At 43.1% G+C, this 14,614-nt stretch overlaps 1 protein-coding gene across 1 annotated transcript in view; it reads right to left on the reverse strand.

Moving 5' to 3' along the window:
* Nucleotides 1-12,171, reverse strand: part of LOC124616153 (cytochrome P450 6k1-like) — a 53,946-nt gene extending 41,775 nt beyond the window's left edge. The window contains exons 1-3 of the mRNA XM_047144432.1: nucleotides 12,127-12,171; nucleotides 8,658-8,939; nucleotides 8,292-8,530 (exon numbers count right to left, since the gene is read on the reverse strand). Of these exons, the coding sequence (XP_047000388.1) occupies nucleotides 8,292-8,530; nucleotides 8,658-8,877 (459 nt within the window). The 5' untranslated portion in view covers nucleotides 8,878-8,939; nucleotides 12,127-12,171. The remainder of the gene's footprint in view (nucleotides 1-8,291; nucleotides 8,531-8,657; nucleotides 8,940-12,126) is intronic.
* Between the last annotated feature and the right edge of the window lie 2,443 nt (nucleotides 12,172-14,614).

Consider the following 14,614-nt stretch of genomic DNA (forward strand, 5'->3'; position numbering starts at 1 on the left):
ACAACCGAATGAGTCGATTGTTTTCCAACAACCGAATGATCTATTGTTTTCATTCAATTGTTCCCGTCACTGGCGTAGACAACTTATTCGTTATTGTCTCCTCCAACCATTGTTGCTGCAGGCACTCATGTATAACGTGCCTGTATCAAGTGGGTACTTCATACCACACGTAATTCTGACAGTCGGACATGTACAGTTCTTCAGTCCTATTTGTGCTGTGTACGGTATCTAACCTGTGCTGGAAACTTCATTCAGTCACATCAATGGTTTTCCGTGTTACTTTCTTGACAAACGTTAGATTTCAGGTTTACGTGCATCGCTGTTTGAAAGCAACGTCAATCATTAGAAGCGTCTCAACAGAATGGGAATGACAGGTGAGCCCATACTAGGGCATGTATACGTTTACATCTACATGCATACTCCGCAAGCCAGCTTACGGTGCAAAGCGGCTGGTACGAAGTACTACCAGTCATATCCTTTCCTGTTCCGCTTGCAAATACAGCGAGAGGAAAACAACTGTCTATAAGCCTCCGCAGAGGCCCAAATTTCTCTCATCTTCGTAGTCCTTGCGCGAAATGTGCGTTGGCGGCAGTAGAATCGTTATGCAGTCGGCCTCAAATGGGCGTCCTCTGAATTTCCGGAATAGTGCCTCGGAAGCGTCATCTTCCTTTCAGGGTTTCCATTTCAATTCACGATGCATACCCGTAATATATGCGGACTGATGATCGAACCTACCAGTAACAAAGCACGCCTCTGAATTTTTTCGATGTCTTCCTTTACTTCCTTTGCTTCGATACCAAACACTCAAGCAGTATTCGAGAACCGGTCACAGTATCGTTCTATATGCCGTCTCCATTTATATTCACGATGCATACCCGTAATATCTGTGAACTGATGATCGAAACTACCAGTAACAAAGCACGACGCGTCTGAATTGTTTCGATGTCTTCCTTTGCTTACTTTGATTCGATACCAAACATGCAAGCAGTATTCGAGAACCGGGCACAGTGTCGTTCTATATGCCGTCTCCTTTATAGATATGCTGCAGTTTCCTAAAATGCTGACAGGGACGAAGTTGACCATTGCCTTCTCGACTACCAGCCTGACGTGCTCATTTCATATCATATGCAGTGTTACGCCTAGATCTTTGATCGATGGGACTGTGTCAAGCAGCCCACTACTAATGCTGTATTCGAACGTTGCAGGATTGTCTTTCCTACTCATCCGCATTACCTTACTGTTTTCTACGTTTAGATTAAGCTGTCATTCATCACAACTATTCCTGTATCCCTCTACAGTCACTCAGCGACGATACCTTTCCGTGCACCACAGCGTCACCATCAGAAAGATTCATAAATTGCTGTTCACTCTGTCCACAGGTTCACTTTGATAGGACCGCGCTGCTGTTTCAGATTACACGGCTGACAATTCACGGAGTGCCAGTGATGGAGTTTGTGTCACGAAGGGCAAGTCGTGTTCAAATAGAAGGTTTTGGAGTCTCGGAAATACTAACTAATTTGACACCTCGACTGCCCATATGAGACTACTGAGGGTTCAACCTGCCCTGTGCTAGACAGTCATGTGTGTATATGTTCTCAAAGGAGGCATTCATAAAATAATGCTTGATAATCGCTTTTCCAGTGAAGTGTCGTTCCAGTGATGAGCGCCAATCCTTTCAAGATTCCATAGTGAGCCTGCAGTCAGTGGATGCACATTGCGTAAGTTCCATACGTTCAGCTATTCAATGGGCATAGGGAGAAACGGGATTGAGTATTGTTCGAAAGCTTTCGCCAATAAGCTGAAAGTCGATGTCGACACTGTCATGCATATGAAACACATTACTGCTGGTGGGTCTTACTTTACTAAACTGTCCGCCCCCGGTAGCTGACGATGTAGTCATCTATTTACGTAATGCCGACGAGGTTCGAGCTGTTTTGAAGTGGGAAGCGACTTATGGTGAGGCGTCGGGTAGCTCTTTCAACGTACGTAGGTCACAAGTTATGTTCATTGGCACGGGACGTCCCGTGGAGTGCGTTACACCTCTCACCACCGTTTATACCATTCACTGTTTGGGAATAGATTTTTCATCTGATCTCCGGCGTTCAGCCACCATCAACTGCCGACGCCTCCCTTTAATGATCAGAGCAGGTCTTATGGACCATCGCCTTCGATCCCTAGATATTCTCCAACGAGCTCGATATGTCAATATACAGGGTGCGTCACCTAACATTACCGCCGGATATATTTCGTAAACCACATCAAATACTGACGAAACGATTCCACAAACCGAACGTGAGGAGAGGGGCTAGTGTAAGTGGTTAATACAAACCATACAAAAATGCACGGAAGTATGTTTTTTAACACAAACCTATGTTTTTTTTAAATGGAACCCCGTTAGTTTTGTTAGCACATCTGAACATATAAACAAATACGTAATCAGTGCCGTTTGTTGCATTGTAAAATGTTAATTACATCCGGAGATATCGTAACCTAAAGTTGACGCTTGAGTACCACTCCTCCGCTGTTCGATCGTGTGTATCGGAGAGCACCGAATTACGTAGAGATACAAAGGGAACGGTGATGGACCTTAGGTACAGAAGAGACTGGAACAGCACATTACGTCCACATGCTAACACCTTTTTATTGGTCTTTTTCACTGACGCAGATGTACATTACCATGAGGGGTGAGGTACGCGTACACACGTGGTTTCCGTTTTCAATTACGGAGTGGAATAGAGTGCGTCCCGACATGTCAGGCCAATAGATGTTCAATGTCGTGGCCATCACTTGCTGCACACAATTGCAATCTCTGGCGTAATGAATGTCGTACACGTCGCAGTACATCTGGTGTAATGTAGCCGCAGGCTGCCACAATACGTTGTTTCATATACTCTGAGGCTGTAGGCACATCACGGAACACATTCTCCTTTAACGTGCCCCACAGAAAGAAGAACAGAGGTGTAAGATCAGGAGAACGGGCTGGCCAATTTATGCGTCCTCCACGTCCTATGAAACGCCCGTCGAACATCCTGTCAAGGGTCAGCCTAGTGTTAGTTGCGGAATGTGCAGGTGCACCATCATGCTGATACCACATACGTCGACGCGTTTCCAGTGGGACATTTTCGAGCAACGTTGGCAGATCATTCTGTAGAAACGCGATGTATGTTGCAGCTGTTTGGGCCTCTGCAATTAAGTGAGGACCAATGAGGTGGTCGCCAATGATTCCGCACCATACATTTACAGTCCACGGTCGCTGTCGCTCTACCTGTCTGAGCCAGCGAGGATTGTCCACGGACTAGTAATGCATGTTCCGTAGATTCACTGCCGCGTGGTTTGTGAAACCCGCTTCATCGGTAAACAGGTAGAACTGCAACGCATTCTCTGTTAATGCCCATTGACAGAATTGCACTCGATGATTAAAGTCATCACCATGTAATTGCTGATGTAGCGACACATGAAACGGGTGAAAGCGGTGACGATGCAGTATGCGCATGATACTACTTTGACTCAGTCCACCGGCTCTCGCAATGTCCCGTGTACTCATGTGTGGGTTCATGGCAACGGCAGCTAACACACCAACTGCATCCGCTTCTCCTGTGACGGGCCTGTTACGGACCCGTTTGCGTGCTACGACCATGCCTGTTGCATACAGTTGGCGGTAGATGTTTTGCAATGTGCGCCACGTTGGAAGCTCTCTGTCCGGGTACCGTTCTGCATACACCCTGCAGGCTTCAGCTGCATTTCATCGACACTCGCCGTAGATGAGTATCATCTCCGCCTTTTCAGAGTTCGAATACACCATGGTCACAGTTCCTACAACACTACACTATCACAGACGTCTGGTAACACGGTGTACTACAGTTGGTCTGTGTGCGGAGACGAATGCAGAATAACAATAGCAGAAAGCGCTACATGCGCACACTGCGACAGCTAGACCAAACCACAACAGTGCACCACAGCCACACTCGTAAACACGGTCGTCATCGTAAACATGTCCCTGCAGATGCTGCTCGCCGATCGTGGCCCGTGTTTGTTACAACACGCAACTGAACGTCGGAGGTTTCAAGCGTCAACTTTGGGTTACAATATCTCCGGATGTAATTAATATTTTACAATGGAACCATTACTGGGGCTGACAGTGAGACCGGCGAATATGCCGACAGGAGGAGACCAGTGAGGCTCGTTGGGCAACGTGTCCATACCGTCATCTGGGAGCTGACAAATAGGGCGCGAGCTCTATCCGGCACGTGAAGCAGATCTATCCCACCTCGTTCACGGGGAAGAGTTAGGGTGGCATAGTTAACTTTGAACAACAGCCCAGAGCTGACGAAAGATGCCATCGCTGCCAACATGCGACGTGCCACAGTAAGCGGGAAGGGTAGAACTTGTGCTACATGGGGAACTCGGGATGCGATATATACAGGGTGAGTCACCTAACGTTACCGCTGGATATATTTCGTAAACCACATCAAATACTGACGAACCGATTCCACAGACCGACCGTGAGGAGAGGGGCTAGTGTAATTGTTTAATACAAACCATACAAAAATGCACGGAAGCATGTTTTTTAACACAAACATACGTCTTTTAAAATGGAACCACGTTAGTTTTGTTAGCACATCTGAACAATTAAACAAATACGTAATCAGTTCCATTATATACGATACTTCTTTCTTGAACTCAGTTATCTACGCCTCACCTTACCAAGACAGCTTTTACTCAAGACAAAGGCAGTATACAATGTCCTCCAATTAGGTCGTACACCTAACCCGATTCAACAAAAGTTCCCCCAGGTTGACTGGCGTCATGTATGGCGCGCGGTGTTCGCTTGTTACCTTGACACGAATGTTCAATCTGTCTGGTACCTAACTGTCAATGGTAAGCAAATCAACCAATTTCGCCTTCATCGTATCCACCTCGTCCAATCACCTCTATGTTCCACGTGTGGAGTGCCAGACAATGATGAACATCGGTTTGTTTGCGGACCGGCGGTGGAGGTTTGGCACTTGATTCGTCGTATTGTGGCTTTTCTAACACGGGACATTCCGGATCGGATTACTCCCCTTTCATTATTATTTCCGGAACGTGACTATTTTCCTCTTACAAAGACCAATGCTGTGAATTGGATTCGCTGACATGCCATTCACTACCTATTTGGACAAACTGTAGACTCTGTACTCGATTTATGGACATACCTCAATGACCGTCATTATGTCGTTGTCCGTCACCCAAAATACAGACAATTTTTCTCGAACTTCCTTGGGAGTGCTTTCCACGACCCGCCTCGCAGCTGGAATGTGTTAAGCCAAGAGAGAAGAAGGTTTCCTGTTTGAATCAATGAACATTTCTGAACAATTGAACGGATCAATTTCGAGAAGACGTGACTCAACATATTACCAGCGGGGCGCAGAAGGCCTCTGATCAATTACACAACAAAACTAAACAAAAAAAAAAAAATAACATAAAAACAATAAAAATAAAAATAAAATTCAGAAAAAAGTGGTCAGCGCGACAGACTGTCAATCCTATGGGCCCGGGTTCGATCCCCGGTTGGGTGGGAGATTTTTTTCCGCTCAGGGACTGGGTGTTGTGTTGTCCTAATCATCATCATTTCATCCCCATCGACGCGCAAGTCGCCGAAGTGGCGTCAAATCGAAAGACTTGCACCATGCGACGGGAGGCCCTAGTCACACAACATTATTATTATTATTATTATTATACTTTACTAAACTAAAAAAGACTCCGTACAAACAGGTCTCGGAAGATCCAACGGTACCGATCGGTCACCGTATCATCCGCAGCCTAAAGTATCACTTGGTGCGGATATAGAGGAGCATATGGGTCTCCCAGCCGTTGTCAGCTTTCGTGTCAGAAGACGCTGGTTCTCAGTCAAGCAGCTCCTCAACTGGCCTCTCAAGGGTTGAGTCCATTACCACAACAACCCAATCGCATAGGAGCTTCAAGGCTGACAGGTTTTTCTGAGTGATAAGTTTAGATACGTGACTGATTGCCTCCAAGCTAGTTATTACGGCACACTGCTCAGCTATATCTGATGACGTAATCTGACGTCCTCCAGTGTTCATCTGTCACACTATTAGGGTTTGGTGATACTGACTTTCCACAGTTGCAGAGCTAACACACTACGATAGCTATCTACATTTACATGCCTGGCAGAGAGTTCATCGAACCATTTTCATACTACTTCTCAACCATTCCACTCACGAATGGCGCGTGGGAAAAAGGAACACCTAAATCTTTCCGTTCGAGCTCTGATTTCTCTTATTTTATTATGATGAGCATTTCTCACGACGTAGGTGGGTCTCAAAAAAATATTTATACATGCGGAAGTGAAAGTAAGTGATTGAAATTTCGTAAATATATCTCGCCGCCAAGAAAACCGCCTTTGTTTCAGTGAGTGCCACCCCAACCCGCGTATCAAATAAGTGACACTCTCACCCTTATTGCGCGATAACACGAAACGAGCTGCCCTTATTTGCCCTTTTTCGATGTCCTCCGTCAATCCTACCTGGTAAGGATCCTATACCGCGCAGCAATATTCCAGCAGAGGACAGACACGTGTAATGTAGGCTGTCTCTTTAGTGGGTTTGTCGCATCTTCTAAGTGTTCTGCCAACAAAGTACAGTCTTTGTTTCACCTTCCCCAGAATATTATCTATGTCGTCTTTCCAATTTCAGTTGCTCGTAATTGTAATGCCTAGGTAATTAGTCGAATTGACAGCCCGTAGATTTGTGTGATTTATCGTATGCACAAAATTTATCGGATTTCTTTTAGTACCCATGTGGATGACCTAGCACTTTTCTTTGTTTAGTGCTAATTGCCACTTTTCGCACCATACAGAAATTCTATCTAGATAATTTTGTAATTGGAATTGATCGTCTGATGATTCTACTAGACGGTAAATTACAGCGTCATCTGCAAACAATCTAAGGCGGCTGCTCAGATTATCACCTAGATCATTTATGTAAATCAGGAACAGCAGAGGGTCCTTACGGAACGCCAGATGTCACTTCTGTTCTACTCGATGATTTACCTTCTATCATTACGAACTGTGACCTCTCTGAGAGGAAATCCCGAATCCAGTCACACAACTCAGACGATACGCCATATGCACGCAATTTGATTAATAGTCGCTTGTGATGAACGGTATCAAACGCCTTCTGGAAATCTAGGAATATGGAATCGAACTGACATCCCTTGTCGACAGCACTAATTACTTCATGGGAATAAAGAGCTAGCTGTGTTGCACAAGAACGATATTTTCTGAATCCGTGTTGGTTATGTATTAATAAGTCATTTTCATCAAGGTGATTCATAATGTTCGAGTACGGTATATGTACTAAAATCCTATTGCAAATTGAAGTCAGTGATATGGGTCTGTAATTCAATGGGTTACTCCTATTTCCTTTCTTGTGACCTGTGCTACTTTCCACTCTTTAGGAAAGACCTTTCGTCAAGTGAGCGGTTGTATACGATTGCTAAGAAAGGCGCTATTGAGTCTGCATACTCTGAGAGGAACCTGATTGGTATACCACCTGGACCGGAAGACTTGCCTTTCTTAAGTGATTTGAGTTGTTTCGCAACACCTAAGATATCTACTTTTATATCACTCATGCTAACAGCCGTTCTGGTTTCGAATTCTGGAATATTTACTTCGTCTTCTTTCGTGGAGGAATTACGGAAAACTATATTTTGTAATTCCGCTTTAGTGGCACCATCATCGGTAACATTTCCATTGCTATTGCGCAGTGACGGTATTGACTATTTTTTGCCACTGGTGTACTTTACATACGACCAGAATCTCTTTGGGTTTTCTACTATATTTTCAGACAATATTTCATTGTGGAAATTATTAAAATCATCTCGCATTGACGTCCGCACTAAATTTCGAGCTTCCGTGAAACTTAGCTGTTAGTAAATTGTATAAATTTCACTGATAAAACAGAAACTTCGACTGATATTTTGGCCTAGCGAATATGACCTTGGTCCAAAGTCTCATTCAGATATTTACAGGTCACAATTTTCTGTTTGAATCCCAAATAATGTGTCACCATTTACTTGTATTTAGGAGAATATGACTCGGATTGGATGCTTTGTGTGAAATTGTAGTTGTTACAAAATCATTCTTGGACTAAGGTATTTATGACAAATAGGGAATTGTGCATAGTATTAATTTGCAACTAAGTACAGTACTTTAAGGAAATCAGAGGAGTGTTAGTGACGTGTGTACAATATCTATCTATAATATGGACAGATCCATTTTTGTTACTTACTTGGCACATCATTTTGAGCTTTCCTGTCGTAAAGGCAGGCGACATCTTAGCTCGCAGTCTCTTCCATCTGCCTCCGTTCAAGTTCAATAAATGATAACTCAGTGGGTCTTTCTCATCGAAATGAACATTTCTGTGGGAGAATGCATCAAACTCCTTGACTAACACCAGTCGGATGAGATCCGGGTCGACCAGCAACAGAGCTGGTTTGCTGAAGAGATATACTCCCACGTATCTCTGATCTGAAAAGTGTGAAACATTAATAGTGGGCAGAAATATAGTCTACATTATCAAAGAAAGTTACAGTTAAAATAAAATTGGAAACAATATAAAGAGAAGGCAGCTCAGACAGGTATTACTCCACAATACCTCGGAAACGATTGTAGAGCTCTTGGAAGATGAATTCCAGACGAGTCAGTCCAAGAAACACTCTCGCCATATTGCCAAATGGGATCACAGTTGGTGCCTGCGACACGCCCTTCTTGGTCCAGTAGCTGTAGCGGTGAGAGTACCAAGTGTAGACAGCCGCCGCAGCCACCAGGGCTACGGCCAGGAATTCACTCAGCCATGATTCCAGAAACAGGCCCATGGCGAGACCGAGCTTATCCACAACTAGGGTTATCTGGTAGTCGTCGGAAATGTCCAACCGATCTGTTAAAAAACAAGCAAAACAAAGAAACTGAAAATAATACACTACACCATTAGGTGTTTAGAGGACCTATATTCATTTTCTGTGACACACTTGTCTCAACCTAAGTTCTTCCAGACTCCTTCGGGTAGGCGGTGGTACAAGAGATCTTCTCTGCCGTAATATAACAGGACAGAAGTGAAGAGGTGCTGAATGCAATCCCTGGTCAGTTCAGGACTAGTTTGTACTGTAAAATAAGGGGGCGTTGGTAGTGGAGACAATCCCTCAGTGTCACTATTGTAATTTATTCCTTGCCAGCACTGGACTTTATTTTTTACTGATCTGTATGGTATTGGACTACATCCATTATGTTGTAGGATTTATGTGGTACAAATGGCTCTAAGCACTATGGGACTTAACTTCTGAGGTCATCAGTCTCCTAGACTTAGGACTACGTAAACCTAACTAACCTAAGGATATCACACACATCCATGCCTGAGGCAGGATTCGAACCTGCGACCGTAGCAGGCGCCCGGTTCCGGACTGAAGCACCTAGAACTGCTCGGCCACAGCGGCCGGCATGTATGTGGGGGAAAGGATCGTTGAGAATTGGGAACTAAGAGGTGGTAAGATATCAGTCGGGCAGGAAGAGCTTGGGTTGCAACCTTGACAAGGTATAAACACATGGTGCAGATTACAGCTGGTACGGTGGGTGTATTTCAGGACCAGTCCCGTGAAAAATGGGTGCTAGACGGTTAAATCGCCCTTAGAAAGGTGTTTGGAGAAGAATGGAAGGTTTAAGTGATAGTATAGGCGCCGCAGAGACTATAAGGGCCGGCCGGTGTGGCCGTGCGGTTCTATTCCCTTCAGTCTGGAACCGCGTGACCGCTACGGTCGCAAGTTCGAATCCTGCCTCGGGCATGGATTAGTGTGATGTCCTTAGGTTAGTTAGGTTAAAGTAGTTCTACGTTCTAGGGGACTGATGACCACAGATGTTAAGTCCCATAGTGCTCAGAGCCACTTGAACCATTTTGAAGATTATAAGGAATAATTTGGTGTGTTGTAACCTGTAAGACAAAAGAAGATTTTGTACCCAGATTATTATATTCTCAGATCCTTTGGACTAATCATAAACACCTCAAATTATGCAAGAGTCCAGAAACTATCCGTTCAAATTAATTCAGGAGATAGCATCAAAAAAATATGATTAGTTACGGTGCATATATTGCCTGATGGCAATATTTCATGCTACCAACGATTTACACAGAAGGTAGTTTAGCGCGCCAATTACAGCAGTGGCATTCACAGTAACTCTGAGTGAATACGAAAATATCAGCTAAGGCCTAGCTCTGACTTTCAACTAGCAACTGAAATGCACAAACATCTGACGTTCTTATTTACTTTTCGTACTAAGCTTTTCGGAAAATTTCACCTCCATTTTCAGAGGGATTTATTGAACGTTGACATAACATGGAGGGTTTACAACTGCCATTAATTGAGCAACCTGTGACACTGGTTTTCAGTGGTCAGCGCCATCTTCTCCAAACCTATTTACGTCACGCACTTCACTTTTCATGAACTGGTATGAGCAGAGAGTACTGTAATTCCGCTGTAATGTAAAATCATTACTTTGTGGTGCGTGAGGAATTCAAAGTTTTGCAAATAACGAAGCTGTAAAATTTTACTGTTGAAATGATCTGTGCAGTTTAAATAACTGACGAATATATTTTGAATGTAATAAACTGGAATAACTCGACAGTGACTCCGCTTGTAGCATCGTCTAAACCAGCGATTACCAAAGTGGTCTGTATCGAAATCCAATGGTCGACTTCAAACGCTAGGGGGCCGTATCAGCGAAAAGAGGACCACGAAAGTGGATCACATATAATTTACTCACATTTACTCATAGCAGAACTGTAATTCAGTTTCGCTGCTCTGCTTAGAACATCTGACTTGCGATACTTTGCTGATGTCAGCAGTCTAATAATATATTTTGACGGAATACTGAAGCGTGTTTTGAACTCTTAGTCCAATGCAAACAATTTTCCTTTAATAAACATGGATTTTAATTCTTTCCTATGGTCAAGAAAAAACTCTAGAAAAGAAACCAAGTGATTGCGAAAAATGCCATACTTCCGGATGCTAGCTAAATCACTCATTTGCCAACTAAATGGTATTAAAGAGAAGTCAGGGCCAAACCCAAAAAGCTGATTTGACAACACTGCCTCCAGTATTAATTTCTAATCATCTCTCGCACCCCCTCCACCGAAAGCCATAAAAAATCATTGTTTTTTTAAACCTGTGATAAAATTTAAAATGATGAAATCATTTTCTACATTGTATGCTGTTCATTTCTGGAACACAACCTACGACCAGCTTAGAGACGGAAGTGATGGCACTTTCTGCAGGACCGGACCATCATTTTGCAGGGCAATGCTCAAGCACGTACAGTGCAAACTGTTACTGATTTGTTTGACTGTTAGGGCTGCTAAGTGGTGTACTACCTACTTCCCTCCCCTGACTTAAGCCCTCGTGAGTTCACCTCGATTTCTAAACTGAAGTAAACACTTCACGGCATTCTTCAGGCAATAGACCGCACCGCTCGAACTGTCAACAGAACTGGCACTGCTAAGAGTCTCCTACACTACTATGAGGGTCAGTAAAACTTTGAAACACGTATCTATTTTGTACGAGCTGTAAATAAATAGTTGCCACTATTAAAGTTACAACCTCGTATTTGTCAAAACATAATTTAATGATTAATTGCGTAAGTATTTACGTTCAAAAAGGCCAGTGCAATTTAACTAAGTTCTCCTGATGCACCGATTCATATCTTAGCAACGAAGCCAAGTACGAATATATGCCACCAGTACGCAACGTTTCCGGGCTCCCAAACGTACAGCTAGAAATATTCGGTATCTCCTTACCTAATAGGTATTTGCATTACAACTAACTATAGGTATTTGATAGAGACAGTGCACGATATTTCTGACAAAACTTCGTTTCAGAACAATACCCTATGAGAGAATGTAGGCATGTGCAAGTCTCTACAGCACAAAATTTTCTATTCTGGTTTAGAAGTTGTGATTGCTGACATGTTTTTCCTGTATTCTACCCAATTTACTACCACCTCAAGACAACAGTATCGGAAATATTCGGCATTATGGTATGTCAGCGACCACTGCTAATATGTGGCGGAAATTCTCTTACCTCTGCAGCCGATGGCGAAGAGGCCAACCACTCTGGTACCTGCTGTTGTCGTCCGCTCTCTTATAAGCAACAGCATCCGATAAAGCGCATGCGTTAAAACAGCGTGAAAAACGTAACTGCGGATAAGGAGAGATCCTGATAAGATAATCGACAGAAACGCAGGTTGTCAAGATTAAGCAGCGTTGGTAATTACACCGTAAACTTCCGGTGCAAGTGAGTCACAGCAGTGTACTCTGGACACCTTTTCGTGACATGTAATTTCGTTTGTGATCTGATAACATAATTGTCTACTTACTTTCTCCTTGATTATTTTACGAGTTTCCTTATATAGGCAAGAAAGTTCATCTGCTTGAATCCATCTCAGTTTTGAAATTAGTACACAACACAGTACTGTTGTTCATTTTCAGTGGTTGCGGATTGATACTGTCCTACAAAATTGCATTCTGTGGATCTCATTATTGGAGGAGAACGCGTATGAGAGATACCCGAAGGTAAATATTAACGGAGAGGAATACTAGAAAGGAACTAATTGTGTTAACATTAAACTATCGTTAAACTGCTGTATACTGTCTTGTGCTTAGTCAAGCTGTGAGAAAACACACAAAAATGAAGTAGGAAGCACTTCTCCAAAACAATCTGCTCTTAACTCGTTCGTACTAAGTATCTGCTACTTTTCTTTATCTTCGTGTTGAGTGATTGGCATTACGTCACAGATTTAATGTCTTTAATGTTTCCTATTTTTTCAGCACTTATTCATGTTCTCGCAGTAATCCTTCATCTTCTTCTCACGTTGTAATTTTCTTTCTTCCGTCCATATTGTCTGAGCTATCTTGCTTCTGTGTTGATAGCCTTGCAAACTAAGTACTGGGTGGCACAGAAAAAAGGGAACATTTCCACAATCCAATAAAACTAGAAGTGATGAAGGATAGAAACTGCATTCATAGTAATTGAAACCTTGCAACTTTGCCATTTACGACACATTGATGGCATTTATCATTTTTTTTATAAATTACGTCCTTTAGATGACTTCCTCCTGTACGAATACATTCGTGAAATCTGCTGTTTGAGATTCCTCATTGACCGCTGCAACATCTCAGCTGCGATACTGTGAATTGCATCCAGAATTCTCTGTTTTAACTCATTCGTGGTTCTTGGTCGAGTCATGTAGACTTTGCTTTTGAGGTAGCCCCAGAGGAAAAAATCACAAACGGATAAATCTGGCGATCTATGGGGCCAGGGAATGTTATCGAATCGCGAGATCACACGGCTGCCAAACAATTCTCTCACATATGCCACTGACTGCCGTGCAGTGTGTGATGTCGCTCCGTCCTGTTGAAACCAGGCCTCTTGAACGTTTGGAAAGTTGTTCAATGCAGGTGTAGCGAGAGTTCGTAAAATCTCCACGTAACGATCGGCATTGACAGTTATAATGTTTCCCAGTTCATTTGTGAAAAAATACGGTCCGATAATCCCATGTGATGAAACACCACAACATACTGTCACTTTCCTAGCGTGTAAAGGGCGCTCATGAACGTCATTGGGATTTTTGTTTGCCCAGTTCTGTTTTTTTTTTTCACATAACCTGTGAGATGAAAATGTGCCTCATCTGACATCTACAGCTTGTTCATAAATTCATCGTCATTGTTCATTTTTCTTATCTTTTGTTGACAGAGTCCTAATCGTAACCGGTAATCATTGTCTTTCAATTATTGCACCATTGTAGTTTGTACAGATGAAATTTTAAATCAAGATGAAGAATTCTGTGGACACTTTCCCGCAACATTCCAATCACTGCTGCTTGCTTATAAACTGAACTCCGTGGGCTCCGTATGTCCGACTCGCATACAACATCAATGTTCGCTGGAGAACGCACACTTCTTGGTCGTCCTATTGGTTTCTTCTTGAGGGCAGATCCATTCTCTTCAAAGTTATTAATCCAACATTTCATCGCGTGTTTCGACGGAACGGCATCATGACGCCCTAAATTATAAAAACGTTGAAACTCCCTCTGCGCCGCTACCAAACTATCATTGTTTTGTCACTCTGTATTTTATTCTTTTGTTTCTGTTTTTACAGTTCTCTGATCTTGTTTCTCCCTAGTTCTTTCAGTAATCCTTGCTATTGTTGATTTCTTTTTCCATACATATAGGACGAATAGTTACTATGTTGGATGATTCGTCCGCAGCTCGTGGTCGTGCGGTAGCGTTCTCGCTTCCCACGCCCGGGTTCCCGGGTTCTATTCCCGGCGGCGTCAGGGATTTTCTCTGCCTCGTGATGACTGGGTGTTGTGTGCTGTCCTTAGGTTAGTTAGGTTTAAGTAGTTCTAAGTTCTAGGGGACTGACGACCATATATGTTAAGTCCCATAGTGCTCAGAGCCATTTGAACCATTTTTTTGGCTGATTCGCTCCTTTTATTGCACCCATTAATTTTTTAATTATCTGTCTTTCAAGTGCATCTGTTCTGTCTGGCTTGTAGGTAATTGTTAAG

Source organism: Schistocerca americana, chromosome 5 (genome assembly GCF_021461395.2).
Source record: "Schistocerca americana isolate TAMUIC-IGC-003095 chromosome 5, iqSchAmer2.1, whole genome shotgun sequence".
Classification (NCBI taxonomy): Eukaryota; Metazoa; Arthropoda; class Insecta; order Orthoptera; family Acrididae; genus Schistocerca; species Schistocerca americana.